The sequence below is a fragment of the Lotus japonicus genome, chromosome 1 (genome assembly GCF_012489685.1).
Source record: "Lotus japonicus ecotype B-129 chromosome 1, LjGifu_v1.2".
NCBI classification, from domain to species: domain Eukaryota; kingdom Viridiplantae; phylum Streptophyta; class Magnoliopsida; order Fabales; family Fabaceae; genus Lotus; species Lotus japonicus.
Window position 1 is genome coordinate 83,304,816 of NC_080041.1, and position 20,514 is coordinate 83,325,329.

General features: G+C 39.5%; 1 protein-coding gene across 1 annotated transcript; it reads right to left on the reverse strand.

The window, feature by feature from the left end:
- Positions 1-12,760: 12,760 nt before the first annotated feature.
- On the reverse strand, positions 12,761-15,552 carry LOC130722771 (putative receptor protein kinase ZmPK1). Its single transcript, XM_057573616.1, has one exon. The coding sequence runs from the start codon at positions 15,367-15,369 to the stop codon at positions 12,946-12,948; it is 2,424 nt and encodes an 807-aa protein (XP_057429599.1). The 5' UTR covers positions 15,370-15,552; the 3' UTR covers positions 12,761-12,945.
- Between the last annotated feature and the right edge of the window lie 4,962 nt (positions 15,553-20,514).

Sequence of the window (20,514 nt, forward strand, 5' to 3'; positions counted from 1 at the left end):
TTATGTCTTTGTTGTTGTTCATGAAGAGCCACCCTTCTTGCAAACCTCTGTTTTGCAGCCTCGATCCTCTGATCCCTTTCTGCAGTCAGATGCTGCATCATAATTGGAACCTGAGCTACTAGCCAAGTGCTCAGACTGTTCCACTCTTCAGCCACAGAATCAGCATTCTCACTCAGGTCAGTGTGACCTTGCACGTTGCGTAGCATCAAGGAAACTTCATGATTAAAAACATTGATGCACTCAGAGAGAGAGGTGGGTCTGAGGTAAGTGTAGGGAACTATAGAGATGTTGGTTTCTGGAGAGGTTGGGTGATTGCTACTGTTAGCTTCAGAGGCACCTTGAGGAGAGCCAATGTCAAAGGTTTGGACATGAGGTTCAGAGGCTCCAAGGTGTGGTTCAGAAGTGTCAACCAGAGGTTGTGGTGACCTAACCGAGGAGTGGTTAGACACAGATTGTTCTGGTTCTGGTTGAACTGGCTCTTGATGGACAGGGTCAGGTTGAGCTTGTTGAGCCAAAGGATCTGCCTCATGTAAAGGAGCAGCCAGGATAGGTTCATCTGGGTCAACTAGACGTTCAGGTCTAGGTCCAGGGTATCTCCTAGGGCTTGGACATGTGAGGTAATACTCTTCGATGGCAGACACTTTTTCTTTTCTGACCTCCATGATCTTTCGATGTGACTCAGAGTTATTGGAAGGGGGGATTCAGCAACGTTAATGGGGAATGATACAGGAGTATAGGCAGTAGAGGAGTCTGTATCAGTGGTTCTGGCAACCAGACGTTCTGAAGCTCTGGGGACATAGTGATCAGACGTTCTGGGTTCAGGTTCTGTTTGGTTAAGAACTGGTTGTTCAAGAATGATGGGTTCAGAAGTTAATAGGTTGTATTGGATGGTAATGGGAGAGGTTGGTTCATCCTGTCTAGAAGGTTGGTTCTGAAGCATGTTCCAGAGAGGTGCTTCATTTGGAGAAGGTTGGAAAAATGAAGACCTTGGTGAATGGGGTGGAGAAATGGTTTGTGCAGCTGGTTGGGACTCAGGAATAGGAGTGAGTGGGTTTGAAGATCGTTTGAGCATAGCAGAGATGGGGAGTGCATCAAATGAATTCAAATCATCATCAGAATCAACAACAGACTTACTTGATGATTGCGCTGATGACCTAGTCACTCTGGAAGGAGTTTCAATCCTTCTGATCACTTGAGCAGCTGGTTCCACCCGGGTAGGCTTCACCACGATTTTGACTTGCTTCTTCTTCTTTGGTGGAGGGGGACCACCATCATTATCACCATCATCACCATCATTACCAGAATCTGGCTTGGTGGTTTCAGCATGTTTCCTCTTATGCTGGTCAGCCTTCTTCTTCCTCTTCAAAGGGACATCAGATTCCTCAGAGGATTCTTCTAAGACCATCTTCCTCTGAACTTTCCTCTTAGGAGGAGAGTCAAACTCTGGTGCTGGGGGCAATCTTCTGAAAAATTCATCTACATCAATCTCGAAGCCTTGTGCCCTTAGATCTTGTACATAGCACCTGATAGCTTCTGGATTGTCTGCCTGGGTCCACAAAGGATAGTCGTTCAGAGGCACCCTTCTTTGTCTGATTTCAGAAGACGTATCTTCATGAGCAGGAGCTATTTTCTTCTTGATCAGACCCATCTTCTTCAAGGAATTAGCAGTGAAGACGTCACTGACGATGGTGGTCAGATCCTCTGTGCAACCTGCCTTGATCAGATCTTGCACAAGGTTGCTCTCAATGAAGAGATCTGACAGCAATCTCCCAAAGGGGATATACTTGATGGCAGACTTGATGGAGGCAGTTGTTCTTGATTTCCTGATACATTCCTTCAGGTAAGAGAACAGGAAGAAAGGGAGACAGATCTTCATCTTGTCTTGGATGAAGCATAAAATCGCCTTCTGGCAGAAGTTGATGTAGTCAGGGGAACTGCCCTTTGGCCTCTGATTGATACAGTGCAGCAGAATCTTGTGCCAGATTCTGAGCTTGGGATGAAGATCCACCACCTTGTAATCAGTCTTGCCCGGTTTGTATGTGGTGTACAGAGCCTTATTGGTTGTATCCTTGGTTTTGGGTTTCAGCTTCGATTCTGTCAGTTGAAATCGATACCCATTTGAAGTTTCTGCACCCAGCAGATTCACAATCGACTTCTCAGTGATGATTATCCTCCTTCCGGCAATGTGGGAAACCACCTAAGTGTCATCGCAGTCGGCATGCTTCCAGAATTCCTTGACCAATTTGTCATAGATTGGTCCTCTGAGCCTGTTGAAGTACTATTCCCATCCCTGAGCTTGAACTTCAGGACGCAAGTCATACCCATTTGCAGCAAGATTGTCGAGGTCGAATCTCCACTCTGCAAGAACTTGGAGTTCTTCGGGAGCATACACGCAGTGAACTGCACAGTCCCATTCTGCGATTGGGATCATTCTCTTTGATGCCTGACCTTGAATCGGATTCTCAGGACCCATTTGGCCTGTAGCTTGACCCACTACCATGTGAGGGAACCTGGTTGCTTCAGCAGCTTCAGCTCTGGTTTGTCTCACCATTGTTGGAGTCGGTTGAAGGTTTTGGGTTGAAGATGAAGATGAAAGATGAATAGGGAGCGAGAGAGAAATCGTGGGTAAGAGGTTTTGGAAAACTGAAGAGAGAGAGTGTAAAACCTTAAGTGTAGGAGATCGTGTGTGTATAGTGGGTTTTGACAAATAACCGTTGTTGATTCAAAAAGCAATTTAAAATCAACGGTTAAAAATTAAAGACATGATAGTAATAATAAATAAACCTAACACACGCAGGAGAGAAGCAAATCAACACTCATTACAACAGACTTGTCAGCACGGGCACAAGGAACTATGCATCAGAGAAACTGACACACGTTTTACCGTCTCAGCTTCAGAGTCAGCACCAATGGGTACATACACTCTGATAGAGTTACCTTCTGAACTAGACATCTTCTGATAAAGAAGTATCATAGTCAGAGGTTCTGATCCATCTTCATGTTGGACAAAAGTCCATATTCAGATTTTTCAGAATGAAATTAAATCTATCATCTGCCAAGGGCTTTGTAAAGATATCTGCCCATTGATGGTCAGTATCAACAAACTTCAGAAGAAGTACGCCCTTCTGTACATAATCTCTAATAAAGTGATACTTTACCTCAATGTGCTTTGCCCTTGAATGCAAGATAGGATTCTTACTCAGTGAAATTGCAACAGTGTTATCACAATAGATTGGGATATTGCTCTCTAGGATTTGATAATCCTCCAGCTGATGTTTCATCCAGAGCATCTGAGTGCTGCATATTGCTGCTGAGATATATTCTGCCTCTGCAGTTGATAGTGCAATGGTTGATTGCCTCTTGCTTGCCCATGAGACTAAGTTGCTTCCCAGAAATTGACAGTTTCCAGAAGTGCTTTTTCTCTCTGTTCTATCTCCAGCATAATCAGCATCACAATAACCTGAAAGCTTATACTCTGATGTTTTCTTATACATCAAGCCAAGGTTAGTGGTACCTTTCAGATACCTTAGGATCCTCTTAACAACAGTTAAGTGGGTTTCCCTTGGATCTGATTGGAAACGAGCACATAAATGAACACTAAATAATATATCTGACCTAGATGCAGTTAAGTATAGAAGTGATCCTATCATACCACGATAGAGCTTCTGACAAACCTTACCACTTGCATCTTCTTTCTCCAGAATGCATGTAGGATGCATAGGAGTTTTAGCCACTGTTGAATCCAGCATATTGAACTTCTTCAGAAGTTCTTTAGTGTACTTGCTCTGATGGATATATGTTCCTTCTGGTGTTTGATCAACTTGTATTCCCAGAAAGTACTTGAGTTCTCCCATCATACTCATCTCAAATTCAGCCTGCATCATCTCAGAAAATTCTTTGCATAGAGATTGATTAGCAGAACCAAATATAATATCATCAACATAAATTTGCACAATTAAGATATCATCTTTGCAAGTTTTGCAAAAGAGAGTTGTATCTACTTTACCCCTTAGAAACTTATTCTCCAGAAGGAATGAGCTGAGTCTCTCATACCATGCTCTGGGAGCTTGCTTCAGACCATAGAGTGATTTCTTCAATTTGAACACATGGTCTGGGTTCTTCTCATCTTCAAAACCTGGGGGTTGATGAACGTAGACTTCCTCTGATATGTATCAATTTAGGAAGGCACTCTTAACATCCATCTGATGTAGGATTATGTTGTGATTCACAGAGAAAGAGTTCAACAGTCTGATTGCTTCTAGTCTTGCTACTGGAGCAAATGTTTCAGTGTAGTCTATTCCTTCCTGCTGGCTGTAGCCTTGAGCAACTAGCCTTGCCTTGTTTCTGACTACATCTCCTTTCTCATTTAACTTGTTTCTTAACACCCATTTTGTTCCAATTACATGGACACTCTCAGGCTTCTTCACTAAGCTCCAAACATCGTTCTTGGAGAATTGATTCAATTCTTCTTCCATGGCCAGAATCCAGTCCTTGTCCAGAAGAGCTTCATCAATTGACTTGGGTTCAATTAAGGACACCAATCCTTTCAGACTAAGCAAGGTCTCTTCAGAGGGTCTGAAGGCTAATCTGGTTCTGACTGGTTCGTCTTTGTTGCCCAGAATCAATTCCTTAGGATGAGTTGCAGTGATTCTGCTCTTCTTCAGAGTTTGTGAATCAGAGGGACCAGCTTCTTCTTCTAGATCATCTTCCTATGGCTCAGCTTCCTCTGGAGCTTTGCCTTTGTCAGAAACATTAGTGCTTAAATCTGCAAACTTCTCAACTAGCTTTGACTGATCAGAGTCAAGCTTATCGTCAAATCTAACATGAATAGACTCTTCAATAGTCTTAGCATCAGTATTATAAAATCTAAAGCCTTTAGATCTCTCAGAGTAACCAAGTAATAGACATTTAGAAGACTTAGCATCAAATTTATGCAATCTATCCTTAGTATTGAGAACATAACAAACACAACCAAAAGGATGAAAATAAGAAATGTTGGGTTTTATGTTCTTCCACAATTCATATGGAGTCTTATTCAGAATTGGTCTCACAGAGATTCTGTTCTGAATGTAACACACTGTGTTTACTGCCTCTGCCCAAAAGTGCTTAGCCATGCCAGTTTCTTGGAGCATGGTTCTAGCCATCTCCTGAAGAATTCTGTTCTTCCTCTCAACAACACCATTTTGTTGAGGAGTTCTGGGACAAGAAAAATCATGTGTAATTCCATAGGAATCAAACAGACTCTCAAACTTGTCATTCTCAAACTCTCCACCATGGTCACTTCTGACACGCACAGTCCTACAAGCCTTCTCGTTTTGCACTTGGGCTATGAAGGTAGAGAACACAGCATGAGACTCATCCTTGCGGGTTAGAAACTTTACCCATGTCCAGCGGCTATAGTCATCAACAATGACCATCCCATATCTCTTGCCACCTATAGACTCAGTTTTCACTGGTCCAAAAAGGTCGATATGCAGAAGTTCCAACGGCCTTGAGGTTGAGACAACATTCTTTGCCTTGAAAGGGACTTTTATGAATTTGCCTTTCTGACATGCTTCACAAAGAGCGTCTGAAGCGAACTTCAGAGTGGGCAAGCCCCTGACAAGGTTTAGCTTGCTCAGCTGAGAAATCTTTCTCATACTGGCATGCCCTAACCGTCTATGCCATACCCATTGCTCTTCATTAACAGACAGAAGGCACTTCACACTCTGAGCCTCCAACTCAGATAATCTGATCTTATAAATGTTGTTCTTCCTCTTGCTGTTAAACAGAACAGAGCCATCGATCTGACTTACAGCCCGGCAGGACTTTTGATTAAAGATAACATCATAACCCTTGTCAGCTAATTGACTTATAGACAATAAGTTATGAGTTAAGCCATCTACCAATAACACATTATCAATGCATGGACTACTATCTACACAAATAGTACCAGTACCAACAATTTTACCATTTTTGTTGCCACCAAAGCCAACTTCGCCTCCAGGCTTAAGTTTTAGCTCTTGGAACATACGCCTTTCTCCCATCATGTGACGCGAGCATCCACTGTCCAGATACCATGACTAGTGTTTCAGTGGAGCTATCAAGGATATCTGCAACATAGATAATCTTATCCTTAGGTACCCACTTTCTGGGTCCTCTCTTGTTAGTTACCCCAGAGGTTCTGATCACCTTGGGTTTCTCAACATGATAATGTAAAGGTATTTTTGCATGATATTTAGACATAGAGAAAGATCCCTTTTTGAGAGGAGGTTTAGCAACTTCTGCAGGTAAAGGATCAGGCAATATGGTACCAGGGGGAACAAAGCATTCATACAAAGATTTAGCTTTAGGCACAGAGGGCTCATTTCTAATTGGTTTAGAATACCCAATGCCATGCATTCCATTTCTGCTCACGCCATAGATCAATGAAGCCACCAAGCTTCTATCTACGCATTTAGCCAGGAATCTTTGAAAAGATTTTTCATACTTAGATTCATGCTTACTATCAGAGGCATCGCAGGCAATTACTTCTTCTAACTTAGCAATTTTATTCTTAAGCACAGAGTTAGAATTTATTAAAGCATGGTTATCATTTTTCAAATCAGAAATGATTTTCTCATGTTCAGAAGGAGTTTTAGAAACAGCAGATAAGTTCTTTTTCAGCTTCTTATGCTTAGACAACAAAGAGTTGTGCTTATCCATGATATCAGACAAAGCATGTTTCAGTTCAGAGGTAGAGAAAGAAGCGAATACCTCATTTTCATCGTCTGAATTAGGATCTCCTTCTGATTTTGAGTCAGAGTCAACAGCTTCCTTTGACTCTGCTCCTTTGTATTTGACAATAGCCATGAGTCCTTGGACTTCACCATCAGAGTCAACATCCTCTGACTCTGATTCATCAAAAGTCACCATCAGACTTTTCTTGGTCTTGAAGTGCTTCTTTGGCTTCTTATCCTTCTTCAATTTTGGACAGTCACTTTTGTAGTGCCCAGATTCTTTGCACTCAAAGTATGTGACTTCCTTAAGTGAGGACTTCTTCTGACCTGAGGATTCAGACTTTCCTTTGGCCTTTCCAGAGCCTCTGTACTTGCTCTGCCTGTGCTTCTAGATTCGGTTGAGTCTTTTAGAGATCAGAGTCAGCTCATCTTCATCAGAATCTTCTGATGCTTCTTCAGATTCTTCTTCTTTAGCTTGAAGAGCTTTTGACTTCTCTGCTTTAGCCTTCTCAGATTTTGATTTTAAGGCTATTGACTTCTTCCTCAGATCTTGCATCTCTGAGCGCTTCAGCTCATGGCACTTCAGTATGCTGATGAGTTCTTCTAAACTCATACGCTCAACATCTCTTGTGAGCTCTATTGAAGTCACCAAGGGCATCCAGCTTTCAGGAAGACATCTAATGACCCTTATGACATGATCTTTAGTTGTGTAGCTCTTGTTGAGAGGTCGTATTCCAGCTACAAGCAACTGAAATCTGGAAAACATTTCTTCAATGGACTCGTTTGGCTCCATGACGAAGGATTCATACTTTTGGATCAAAGACAATGCCTTTGATTCTTTGACTTTCTTGTTTCCTTCATGAGACATCTTCAGAGATTCGAAAATGCCTTTTGCATACTCACGATCTGTAATCTTCTGGTACTCTTCATAGGAAATAGCACTTAGAAGAATTGCTCTAGCTTTGTGATGTTGTGAGTAAAGCTTCTTTTGATCTGCAGTCATCTCTGACCTTGGGATCTTCTTGCCTTCTGCATCAATTGGACGCTCATAGCCATCCACAATAATATCCCAGAGATCTGCATCAAAACCCAGAAAGAAACTTTCAAGTCTATCTTTCCAATATTCGAATCTTTGACCGTCGAACATGGGAGGCTTTGCATTGTAACCATCTCTTTGAGTTTCACTGGTGGCAGCCATTGTTTTTCACACCGGCCCGGATCACTGAACACTGTTAGGTGTGGTAATCAGAACTTGCGCTCTGATACCAATTGAAGGTATGAAAAACGGTAGAAAGGGGGGGTTTGAATAGCGTTTTCAAGATAAAACTTCCACCTTAAAGATTTTAACAAATCTTTTCGAGAACTAAGTGCTAAGGATAAGAGATAGAGAAAAGCACACAATGATTTTTATCCTGATTCACTTGATAAATCCCTCAAGCTAGTCCAGTCCACTCGTTAAGGTGATTTCTTCCTTCTTAGAATGAAGGCAATCCACTAATCAGGTAAAGTGTTACAACTGCACTTGAAACCTACAAGTGACTAACAATTACACTGACTTAACTCACACAAAGATTCACTCTCTTAGTCTTCTCTAGGATTCGATCAACCTTGATCTCCTAAAGGTAACTAAACAAACTGTTTAAGAAAGAATGTTTACAAGAGATTTGCTTCTGAAAAGCTAATAGTAAACACAATGAATTTCAGATGAAAGAATGCTTGAAGGTTTTTGAATATAGCTTGTGCTCGTGCAAATTCTTCCAACCGCATCTTTCAATATTCAGCCTCTATTTATACTCCAAGGATTAGGGTTTGAACGCTGCATGGGAATGCTACCGTTGGAGGGCAGTTCTGGAAAATCCAGCTTCTGCTGTGGCTGAGAAAGTTAGGTAGGTCATCAGAACAGTACATTTGCTTTTGTACTTGGATAGTGACTTGACCTTTAAACCTAGCAGACTTTTGATCAGGGGAATGCTTCATGTTGGAACTTGTGAAGCCAGTTGATCAGAGTCAGAGGGAAAGCACAGATCCTCTGACCGTTGTATCTTATGATTCTGAACTCAGAGGGAAGTACATGGTCTTCAGAGTTTCTTGCTTCTGGACATCAGAGTTTCCACTATTCAGCTTCTGGATCTTCAGAGTCTTCTACACCATCAGAACATCTGAACCTTCAGAGTTTCTTGGTTGTCAGAACTTCTGGATCTTCAGAACTTCAAGTGAGCTGAGTCCTTATCAGAGCTTGATTTACTTCAGATCTTCTGAAGCTTATCTACTGTTCAGAGTGAACATAGATGTTGCGAAAGCGTTGCTTGGGTCACTCTTTATGCACATTGCTTCTGATTTGTGTGAGATTGAATTGAGGTCAGAGCCTGTAAATAGCACACTCAGAAAAACACGTTAGAGTACCATAATTGTTCATACCAAAAGGTTAACTTGTAATCATCAAAACATAGAGTTGTACTACTAGATCAAAACTTGATCTTACAGTCCCCACTGAATTCACCTCCACATGACTCATGTTTAAGCTCTGAGTCCAAGAAGAAACTATGAGTTGCCGCTGCTCATTTAGTTTTGTTTCCTGAAGCAACAATAAGTCCGGCCTCAACTGCAAGACTGTTTTCTTCACTGTCTCCCGCTTCGTTGTTCCACCTAACCCTCGAACGTTCCATGTACACCAAGGACCTGACATATTAATTAAGGTGAGGATGGTTCTGTCGAATTTGTGTTTCTAAGCCTCGAAGCATCAAAGTTTCCGAACCTCGGGGTTGCAATCCTAACTGCTTGCCTATCAACCACGTTCGCTGTGCTCTAGTTGTCACACCATCTTCACCTTGTACTAGTTCTAGAAAATCAATTGGAAGAGGTTGAGGTTTATTTTTGCTGCCCTTCGGACGCCCCTTCTGAGAACTCTTCTTGGATGAGTCTGTATTTGGCGAAGGCTTCACAATTGGCGAGGCCGTAGCAGAGTCAACAACGCCACAGGGAGAGAGTTGTTGTGGCGTCTCTGAAAATTCTGGGAAACACGCAGAAGGAAGAGGTTTTTCACGTATTGTAGTTTTCCTTACAATTTGGTTTGGACGTGTGCGAACAAATATATCTTGCGTTTCATACTGTTGCTCAGAAGTTGTCGAAGTTGTCAAAGATGTCACGAACACGAATAACTGATTCTGCTTATTGAATAGAGGAGGCAAACACATCCTTATGCCTTGTTGTTGATTAAAACAATGTGGGTCTCAGTTAAAAGAAAAATAAGGCCAAGAATAATTATATTTCAGAAAAAAAATCCTGGGAGTTAAATGGATATCCTGTAACTGCAAAATTCCTCTCAAAATAAACAGGATTTTGAATTTTTTTATCCAAGATTTGTTTTTCACCCCCCAAAATACCATCAGCTTTTATATTTTCTCTCCACACCTGAAACTCGTTAAACGTGTAACCTGCTTCAATGAGATCCTGTAACTGTTCCTTTTCTTCTGCTCCTGAATTCATGGCTGCTTCCTCTCCATTCAAATTCAAATTTGAAATAACGGCTCCCTGAAAATCGTTGACTGGCGTTACCAGAGGCGTAAAATCCGCCGTCGGTAAGCCCTCACGGCCAGCCACCGTTGAATGCTCACCCATCTCTGATGGCTGCACAAAAACACCAGAACGAAGACCATCCAAAGCAGCATTTCTAAAAACCTCACCCTCTTCATCAGACTCAATCTCTACAGCAGATTCATAATCCTTTTCGTTTGATTCTGGCTGTGACGATGGTAAGTCGTTCTGACGATCATCATCTCCCTCATCTTCATCCTCAGAAAAGTCATCAGCTTCTGAGTTATAAATCCTAACCGGAGTTGACGGCATAACCTGAACACAGCCATGATCATACGAAGCTACATCCTTCTCAACCGGAATTATACATGATGTGCCATTAACATCAACTGACATGGTAAAACAATGTAAAAGTGGATGATGCATCCTAACCAAAATTCGGGCATAATCAACTCTATAACGCGACAAGGTTGTTGTATCAGACATTACATAGCTTCTCAACCTATTTCCAACAGAAGTGAAAAAAGACTCGGTCCATAATCCCAGAGGAACCTGCCACAAACAAGTGAGATTTAATTGTACTGTTAAAGGTTTGTATTTTTTTAACCTCTTATAAATTAATTTCTTAAATATATGTAACTTCTAAATTGCCTTAATATTTTTTGTAACATCTTTTGTGCTTATAATAATATGTCGCCGTTATGCATATTTATGATATATTTAAATGGTTTATGCAGCCTAGGAATTTGAATGAGTTTTTTTTTCATTATTAGGCACTTTTTTTTGGTAAATCATTATTAGGCACAAATGCTTGTAAATCAACGGCTAAGATTCAATCCAAGTGAAGTCGTGCGAGATGAAAGTCTCATACACGGTTTTGAATGAGAGAAAGAAGTGAAGAATCCTTTTTTCGACCCTGACTCTCCCACTCCAGTCGCAATTGAAAGGTGATGAGAAAGCCAGAGATACATAGACTTTCCTATCTTGCGCACGTATCCGTGTAGAACTCGACATACATGAAGCTCCCAATCTATTTGACATTTTTACTAAAATAATCATGCCCAACTTTCATAGTTTTTGAAATTAACTGTTGAATGACTGGTTTGCCCTCAAAACCGCAGAAACTCTTCCTTTATATAGGTTATAGATAGATTATAGATTATAGATAAGACAATTGGATAGAAATATTTTGTATTATATGGACGAGTTAGGAGGATACATTTCACATAGCTTTGCTTCTTAGATTCACAACAAGAATTAGTAGTAACATTTTTTGGGAAGTTAGAGATACATTCATTACACTTTCCTCTAGTTCTTAAAGAGAGAGAAATGATAAATATGATATATACTTCATCTGTTTCTTAATATAAGAACCAAACAATAACTTCACATCTCTTAAGAAATTTAGTTAATTTAGATAATTACATTAAATTTATTCTTAATTTATATCAGTTTTTCAAAGTCAGTGTTCACTCATTATTCTTAATCTCTATGCATCATTATGGAAAGTGGAAAGAGAGAGAAAATTCAATTAATAAGGACATTCTTGTCCATAATTAAGTAATGCACCACAAACTCCAATTTAGTTTTCATAGAAAAAACCAATGTGCACCACTACACCTTCAGTTTAGTTCTTATAAAAAGGAACAAGTGAGTAATATGTTATGAATAAACCATAGATCAAGTTGGATACAGATAGATCATTTTCGATCGAGAGCCCGGGACCAACACTACAACTTGTGGTGGATTAATCAGAGATCATGAAGAAGAATTCATAGTTGGATATTTTGTTGAACTAGGAAGTTACTCTATTACGCAAGAAGAGCTTTGTGGCATCAATTATGGTATATTAGAATTGTTAGAGCAAAGGGGCTTTTCTAAAATCCGATCGAATCATTTAGGAATGTGCTATAAGCTAATAAATGGTAAATTTATTGGTTCCAATTATGTATTTTGACTCATTTCAATTCGAATGTGCACTCAACCATGATTGAATAGCAAGTGTTTGTGTGAAGCTTTTATCTCATGTCATATAACACGATAAATTCAAATAAATTCTTAAAAAAACATTGCATATTCTAAGTACAAATCAAATAACACTTGTGTACGTAGTACAGAAAAAAAAATGTGAATTATGTGGTAACCACATTAATTTTGGGTGTAATACTCATATTAGGTAATCTAGTAGAATAATGATATGTGGTAATTCAAATTATGATTCTCGATGTTATAACTCTGGTATAATAGTGCTCTCGTTCAATCAGCAATTCAATTATCATCCGGTGACCTTTGTTGGTGTCCATCGCGACATTGAGCGGTTGCCGCGAATCTTGATCGACATGGTTTCGATCAAGGAAGAGATCTAATATCAATCGAATCCACGCCAATAATCTTAAGGTACATTTTTTTGAAAATACAATTGCTAACTCATGTGATACATGAATTTTTATTACAATGTCAACTCATTTTTTTACTATACCTTAGCTTGATTTAAGGTACCACATCAAACACCAAAAATACCACAATGCTCAAATGAAATTATGCATCAAATTTATTTATTTTTCTTTGCCAATCTCTATATTCACATTATATTGATGACTCTGGAGGCATTTCCTCAGTTTTGCACGAATGTTTTTTAAAATCTCTTCTAACAAACACACTTCAAAACATGGACAATGAAGGAAAATAAAGGACAAGAAAACTAACTAACAAACTAGCGAGGGGAGATTCTATTATCACGGGACAGAAGCATCTCCACAACCTGACTCATGGATGGTCTTTCATTCATGTCATCTTGCACGCACTGCAAAGCCACTTTCACCAGAATCTCAACCTGCGAAGCATCAAACTGTCCATCCAAGTTAGGATCCACAATCTCCTCCATCCAAAACATGGCTGTCGGTGCACTCTTCACTTTCCCTGTCACCCAAGTCACCAACCTCCGGTGCTCTACACCGCCCTCACCGGTCTCAAGGCTGCGAATCTCCATCGGACTCTTCCCTGTCACCATCTCCAGTGCCACAATCCCGTAGCTAAAAACATCCACTTTAGAAGTAATTCCAAGATTGTAAAGCCACTCCGGAGCCATGTAACCACGAGTTCCTCTAATTCTAGAGAAAGCAGGGTTACTTCCACCACGCTCATCTCTGTTCAAAAGCTTAGACAATCCAAAATCCGCAACTTTGGGTTGGAAATCAGAGTCTAGAAGAATGTTTTGAGGCTTCACATCACAATGCAAAACCCATTCTAAACATTCCTCATGCAAATAAGCCAAACCTCTAGCTGTACCAAGTGCAATGTTAAACCTTTGCTTCCAATCGAGCCTTTTGGAAACGAGATTCTCTGCTAAGGATCCATGCTCCATGAACTCATACACCAACATCCTGTGCTTCCCTTCAACGCAGTAACCCCACATATCAATCAAATTCATGTGGTTCAACATGCCAATTGTGCTAATTTCAGCTAGAAACTCAGCTTCTCCTTGTTGTGTAGCTTCGCTTAAGCATTTGATAGCCGCGACACGGTCATCGTATAGTGTCCCTCTATATACAACCCCTCCTGCTCCTCGCCCAATCTCCTCTTTGAACCCTTTCGTCGCGGTTTTGAGCTCTGCATAGGTGAACCTTTGAAACCCTGTAGCTGAAAGGAGGCGCCTTTGTTGATCTCCAGAGTCTTGGTCCTTGCTGGTTCTGAACAAGAAGAACCACACCAGGAAAATGATGGTAATTTCAAATCCCCCTACCCCGCAAGCGAACCAAACAAGGAAACTCAAGGTGGAGTTTCGTTTCTCCTTTTGATAAAACCTGTTCAGAGGCTGAGACGAATTTGCAACAGAACACTTCATCGGTGAATGCTTCATGGGTTGGTTTGTTCTGACACGAGCTAAAGTCGATTTTGGCAATTTCAAATAGAACTCTCCATCCACATTCGGAGTATCGCGTCCATTCACTAGCAATGTTTTCGCGTAACAATTATAAGTAGAAACTTCATTGAATTTGAATTGGACACCTCTGCATGCACCACAAAGTCCCAAGCAAAGATCTAGACATTGCTTCAAGCTTGTGACTTTTGTCACATTCAAGTCATAGCCGTAAAGTTCCATGTTTGGAAGATGAAGGAAACCAAAAGACTCACCTCCTCCATTATTGCAAGAGAGATTGGCAGGAATGAACTCAGGTTCACACCCTTGCGTCCAATCGTTTTGGTTCCTAACCTTGAAACCTTGCATGCAATAGCAAGTTCTTCCAATAACAGGGTCATGAGTGCACATGCTGTTATCTCCACAGAGGCCATGAACAGTGCAAGGTTCAGGAATGGCTTGGTATACCACCTCCCAAATCTTACGCTCCTTGCTGAAACTATAGACACGCAAGTTCCCATCAGGATCAAGCTTGAGCATTCTGTATACTCTGCTTTTGAAATCTGCGGAAATGAATTGGAGCCCATCAGAGGAAAGGAAGCGGCCAACAGAATCGAGAACAGCAATTTTGGTGACGTTGTAGGTGGATCGTCCGGCGTCGACGGGCAATCTCCACGGCTCCGGCCAGTACACGCTGGCGAGGGTTGGACCTCTGAAGAGCAATCGCAGAGCGTTGTCGTTGTCGAAGTAGAGTTTGTAGAAACCAGAGGAGAAATTGGTGGCACTTCTTGAAGAAACAAGGCTTGCTCTCTCTGTTACTGCTTGACCGGGAAGAAGGGTGTCTGTTGGAGAATCAAAGCTCTGCCAAACGACGGTGGCGTTTCTTTGCACGGTGGTGAGGACGAGGTTGCCGGTGTTCATGAGCTTGAGTTGCAATTGGAAGGAGGAGAAGGTGGTGGTGGACCAGATTGTGATTTTTCCGGCGTCGGTGAGAACCATGTTGCCGTTGTTTCTGAGGGAGAGTTTTGAGCCTTTGCCGTTGACGGGTTGGTCCCGGTTGGCGGTCCAGACGACGGTGGGTTGTTTGGAGCGGGTGAACCAGACGGAGAAGGAGAAAGCGTTGTCTCCGACTTGGAAGAAGCCGGCGGTGAAGTCGCCATTGGATGATACGAGGGTGTCGTTTTGTTTCTCGACTGAAAGAGATGAGGTTTGGTGGAGTGTGTCTGTTGCAGTTGCAAACAGGGGAAGAAGGAGGAACACTATGATTTTCATTTTCATGGAAGATGTATTTGATATTTTGATTGGTTAATTTCCATAAAGGGAAAAATATATAAGTGTGTGTTGATTGGATTTGAACATATAGAATTAGAATAACTCTTCTGTCAAGTCATTGGGATTACAGGGGGCTGCCATTATTGATGGGAAAAAAAAACACTTAATTCGGTTGACTCTGGAGAAAATGGTTCCTACTTGTAGTATATAGAAGTATATATATGGGATTGAATGTATTTCTTTGAGCACCATTATCTTCACCAACGATTGGCTTAGCTACTCTTCTTTTTTTATGAGCAAGTTGATGGCTTTCTTGTGGCCAATACCACGTTCGAAGAAGGTCCAACTTGGCGCACTATACATGATCAGTTATCATAATACTTACACATCAACATATTATAAGGACTATAATTCATTGTTCTTTCTATCCTTTTCAATTTAGTATAGCATTTTAGACTTCACCATGAGCGGTGGAAACACTATAAAAATTAGCTATCACATTACTGTAAATTAGTTGTGAAAATAACAAATTTGTAGCTCTCTTGCCGCTAACTTACAAAAACTAGTTTTCATGTGAGAACACTATATACAATCAAGTTATAACACATAGTTACAAATTATATGTTTACGAGTTATAAGCAGTGTGCCAAGATACCACCTGAATAATGATAGATGCTAGATAAAGTTTTATCTTCTTAAGTAATTATATATCACATCTCTTACTCTCTAGTATCTTCTATTTCTTACTCTCTAGTATCTTCTATTCTTTTCTCATTGTATTGGGTGTCCGAACAACATTTTCTATACATTATTAACCCAAGTAATTGTACATTCCCACTTTTTTTTTTCTCTTCTATCTATTTCCACTTACAAAAAAAGTAAATAATTAATATGGGATGCTTAGGGCAATTAGCTCTGCTAGAGTTTTTCAGTCAACCCAACTCACGTCGTCACCTCTGCTCATCACGCCACCGCTCACGTCCAGCCGCGCGCTGCTCCACAAGTTCCCTCGTCTCGTCTCTTCGATAACCATCGTTTCCTTTTCGCAAACCCTCATTGATGTATGCAACACACGCATGCTCTCCTAGGGGTTTTCCGCCAAGCAACGTTTTGACTACCTTCATAGCCGCCATACTTTGTCCTATCCACTGCGCTCCCGACCTCCATCACCGACCCTTGACCTGTAGTTGCATGCACCCCCAGGTTCGGTCTTTGGTCGCATTTCAACGTCGGAGATGGGTCTCCTAGTCATGGTGGCTCGCATGAACGTGGTGGATCTCCTTGCTCGATTCGATCTTCCTCGCAAACTTCCTAATCGGAAACCCCAATCATCCCTCTCTCTCTCTCCTAACATCCAAAAGGTCCGTTGAAATACCACATGATTGATCTTCTCCTTATTCTCTTGTTGGATCTTTTTTATTGTTTCAGATTTTGATTTAATCTGATTTTAATTTGGATTTTCTATTTAAAATTGATTGAAGGTTTATTTTATGGGGTTGGCACTTGATGGAGGAAGAGGATGCGGATAAACCCTTAGTTCCAGGGTTTATTTGACTTCGTTGTAAAGGGCTACCATATTCGCCAGACATTAGGATTGCAATCAGTTGCTAAGAATCCTCCAAAGTTGTTGTCCACTCCACCTTTGGTTACGTCGAGATTGTATCATAATGGGTTCGTCGGTTTTTTTTGTGTATATCGTCTTTTTTTCACTTAACAATAGCATCATCAGTGGCGGCGTTCGGGCCATTGGATTTCTAGGTTGTGATGGTAATTAATGACTTTGTTCTAATCTCGTTGTATGGGATGCTGGTCCATCCGAGGCAGATCATGCACGTGGTCCTCCGGTGGTCGCTATTGTTGGAGTTGGCCATAAAGTTGTGGTTGTCGCACCTGAAGTTATGGCTTTTGACTGTGGTAGGGTTGTATTCCATTCTTTGCATTCGTTGTTAGCGTTGTACTTAATTAATCCTTTGTATAGAGGATTTATATCTCAACTACTCTTTTTGAATTTGATAAAAAAAATTGCTTTCATTAAAAAAAAACTCCACTTAATTTTCTCTCTCTTTTATTTTTGTATCACATAGTTCATCATATCTTTTATTTTTTCTCTTCTATTTCTCAACACCTGTGGAAATTAAATGTGAATTGATCTTTATTTATTGTGATTAATTTCTTTGCGCTGACAATGTAAATAAGTTTTACACAATTATTCAATCACATCTCTCCATTTTACTAACTCATAATTAATTTTGAATATAATAATTTTTAAAATAGAAAATGGAAAGTTGTGATTGAATGACGTTGTAAAAAAATTTACATTGCTAGTGCATAAAAATTAATATCTTATTTATTGACACACCAAAATATTGTTTGGTGATGGTAGACGGACATAGATGGCGGCTTGAGTCCACTTCTGGAATATTATGATAACGACCAAAGTTGACATTCCAATTTTAACAAATTTTCTTTTGAAAATTAAATTATTATGATTCACTTAAGATTAAATATGAGGATACAATATATCCTCCACGTCATGTATAATTTTTTAAGGTAAAAGAAATATTATTAATGACAATGTTTGTTGTGTTAGAGTTGATTATAACGGTAAAATAAGTCCGCACAACGCTTAATATCTAAAGAAAGCGGTAAAAAAATAGGCTATTGAAGAAGTCTCATATTAATGTTGTGATGCAAGGAGGAGACTAAGGCTATATATTAGATTCTAGTTCTTTGTTTTTAAATGTACCAATCTAGCACTTTAAGCTTATATATATAGTATTTTGTCTAAATATTTGTTTTGCGAGAGTGTGGGTGTACTGGGGTATTGTGGAGGGATTGAGAGAAGTCAAATTTTTGATGTACCACTTTAGTATTTTTTTTTCTTTGATTATCTATTTAGACAATGGTCATGGGTTTTTCTTTGGTTGTCCACAATTCAAGTCAAGTGAGCTCTTGCATGAAGAGGCGTGTTAGAAATAATCTATGTCCTAATTATAAAAGTCTCTTAGAAAACTTACACTTTCATTAAGGTATAATGATATTAATTAGTGCATTAGTTTTAAAAAAGAAATTTTAGAATTACTGGTGAATACAAAGGATATATATAAAAGATAATATTTTTTGTGAAATTTATTATAAGGTCTTATACTAAAGATCGATCACTAAGTATGTCTCTTGTAGAGTCTTATAATTAAAAACGATTGAAGTATAATATAAATCACAATGTGCCCTTTTCTCAACAACATAAACTTTTCCGATAATTAGTTCGCGACACCTCCTACGAGTTATTGTGAGTGTTAGAAAAAGTGGTTGAAAATGTAGATATATATATATATATATATATATATAATAAGGAAAGTGTAAATAAATTATTTTTTCACAGTTTGCAGCATAAAATTTCTTTTTGTAAATCTAAAAAATATTACTTCAACAACTTTTTTTTTCTTACAACCGAAAATAAAAAAATATTGAGGTCCGATTCTTCCAAGGTCTTGGTCAATTTTTTTTGTTATAACAATGATCTGTGAGGATAATGTATATATGTACCATAACGTCTTCCGATTGAATGCTCTCTAACTGGGAATGGAGGTCCATTGTTGGTTAAACGAAAACGAGTGCGGTGGCTCATTGGAATGAACTAAAACCAGGAACGCTAACTAGCTTCACTAAACTAGGTCAATCTGAGACAGCTATGAGGTTGTTATGATAACAACAGTCAATACCAACTTGCTCTGGAAAACAAATAGTCCAATATCACTCTATATAGTATTTTGGAGTCATGCATGCAACCAATCCTATATAACGACAGACTTGGCGTGCCTTATATTAGGGCCAGAAGCAAGTTGGCAATCCCCTCTTGCCTTATTTTATAGTAAGAAAGAAAATGGAAGATATAAAAGATAATGTTATAGAAAATAAAAATAAATAGAAAAGAAAGTGTAAAAGTGTAATGAAGAAAGAAATGAAAAATTAAAGATGTTGCTTCAGTACCCTTATAAAAGGGAGTGTACGTAGGGGTGGAAATAGGCCAGCCGGCTCGTCAGGGGCCTATGGCTCGGCTCGTCTGAGGCTCGACCCAGCCTGACTCGTTTATTAAAAAGGTCAGGCTTAGGCTTTTTAAAAGGCCTATTTAACTAAAAAGGCCAGGCCCAAACAATTTAAAAAGCCTATTTAGCCTGATAGACCGGCCTACTTATATATTATTTTTATTAATAATATAAATAAATATAATTTAATTATATATAATTTAATTTTTTTTAAACTGATGTATACTTTAGTATAAAAGAAAACCCTAAGTCTCTACCCTAACCTAGATTAGAAACGTTCCAAACATATTCAGCATAGCACATCCTCAGCCACACAGGACGCAGGCTGCAGCCAGCCGCCACTACCGATCTACCGCTGCCAAGTCCACCTCTCCTCCAATGATATATGTTTAGTTTTTGAAATGCAATGATACAGGTTTTTTTATTTGAAAATAAAGTGCAATGATATATAAAAGGCTTATTAGCCCGCAAGCCTAATGACCTTCTTTTGATAAAATTATTTGTTAAATAGGCTTTTAAGAAGGCTTGTAGGTCAGGTCAGGCCCTAGAAAAGGCTAAGTCAAGCCATAAAATTTGGCCTATTGATAGGCCACAGGCCAGGCTTGGGCCACGAAAAAAAAATGCAGGCCAGGCCTAGGCCACGCAAAGCTTGGCTCGGCTCGGCCTATTTCCACCCCTAAGTGTACGTAATACCTTTTAGTTTATTTTTTAAAATATTTCAGATTAGATTGAAAATTATAAATATTTATTTCAGAAGATAATATGACATACCAAAGCAAAAATGTACGAAACTACTCAATTTTTATAAAGGTATTGGAGAAATCACCAAATTAAAATGTTTAATTTTCTGACCAAAGTTTTGCACACAAGGGAAACCAATCAAACCATATATATACATTCATCTAGACTTGAATTAAAAATTATAGCTCAATTCAGAAAACAGGTATTTTCTGTAAGGGGAACACAAGTAGATGACTCTTAGCCTAAAGTCTTTTTTCTTTGGTCAAACTTAAGCAAATGGAATTATTAACATTAAGTTTGGGCCGGAGAAGCAAATTCATATGAGGTAGCTAAATTTGACCCAAAAAGGAAGGAAACTTCCCTG

What these genes read in the sequence shown, in the direction of transcription:
- LOC130722771 (XM_057573616.1), bottom strand. Translation starts at nt 15,369, where the DNA reads ATGAAAATGAAAATCATAGTGTTCCTCCTTCTTCCCCTGTTTGCAACT.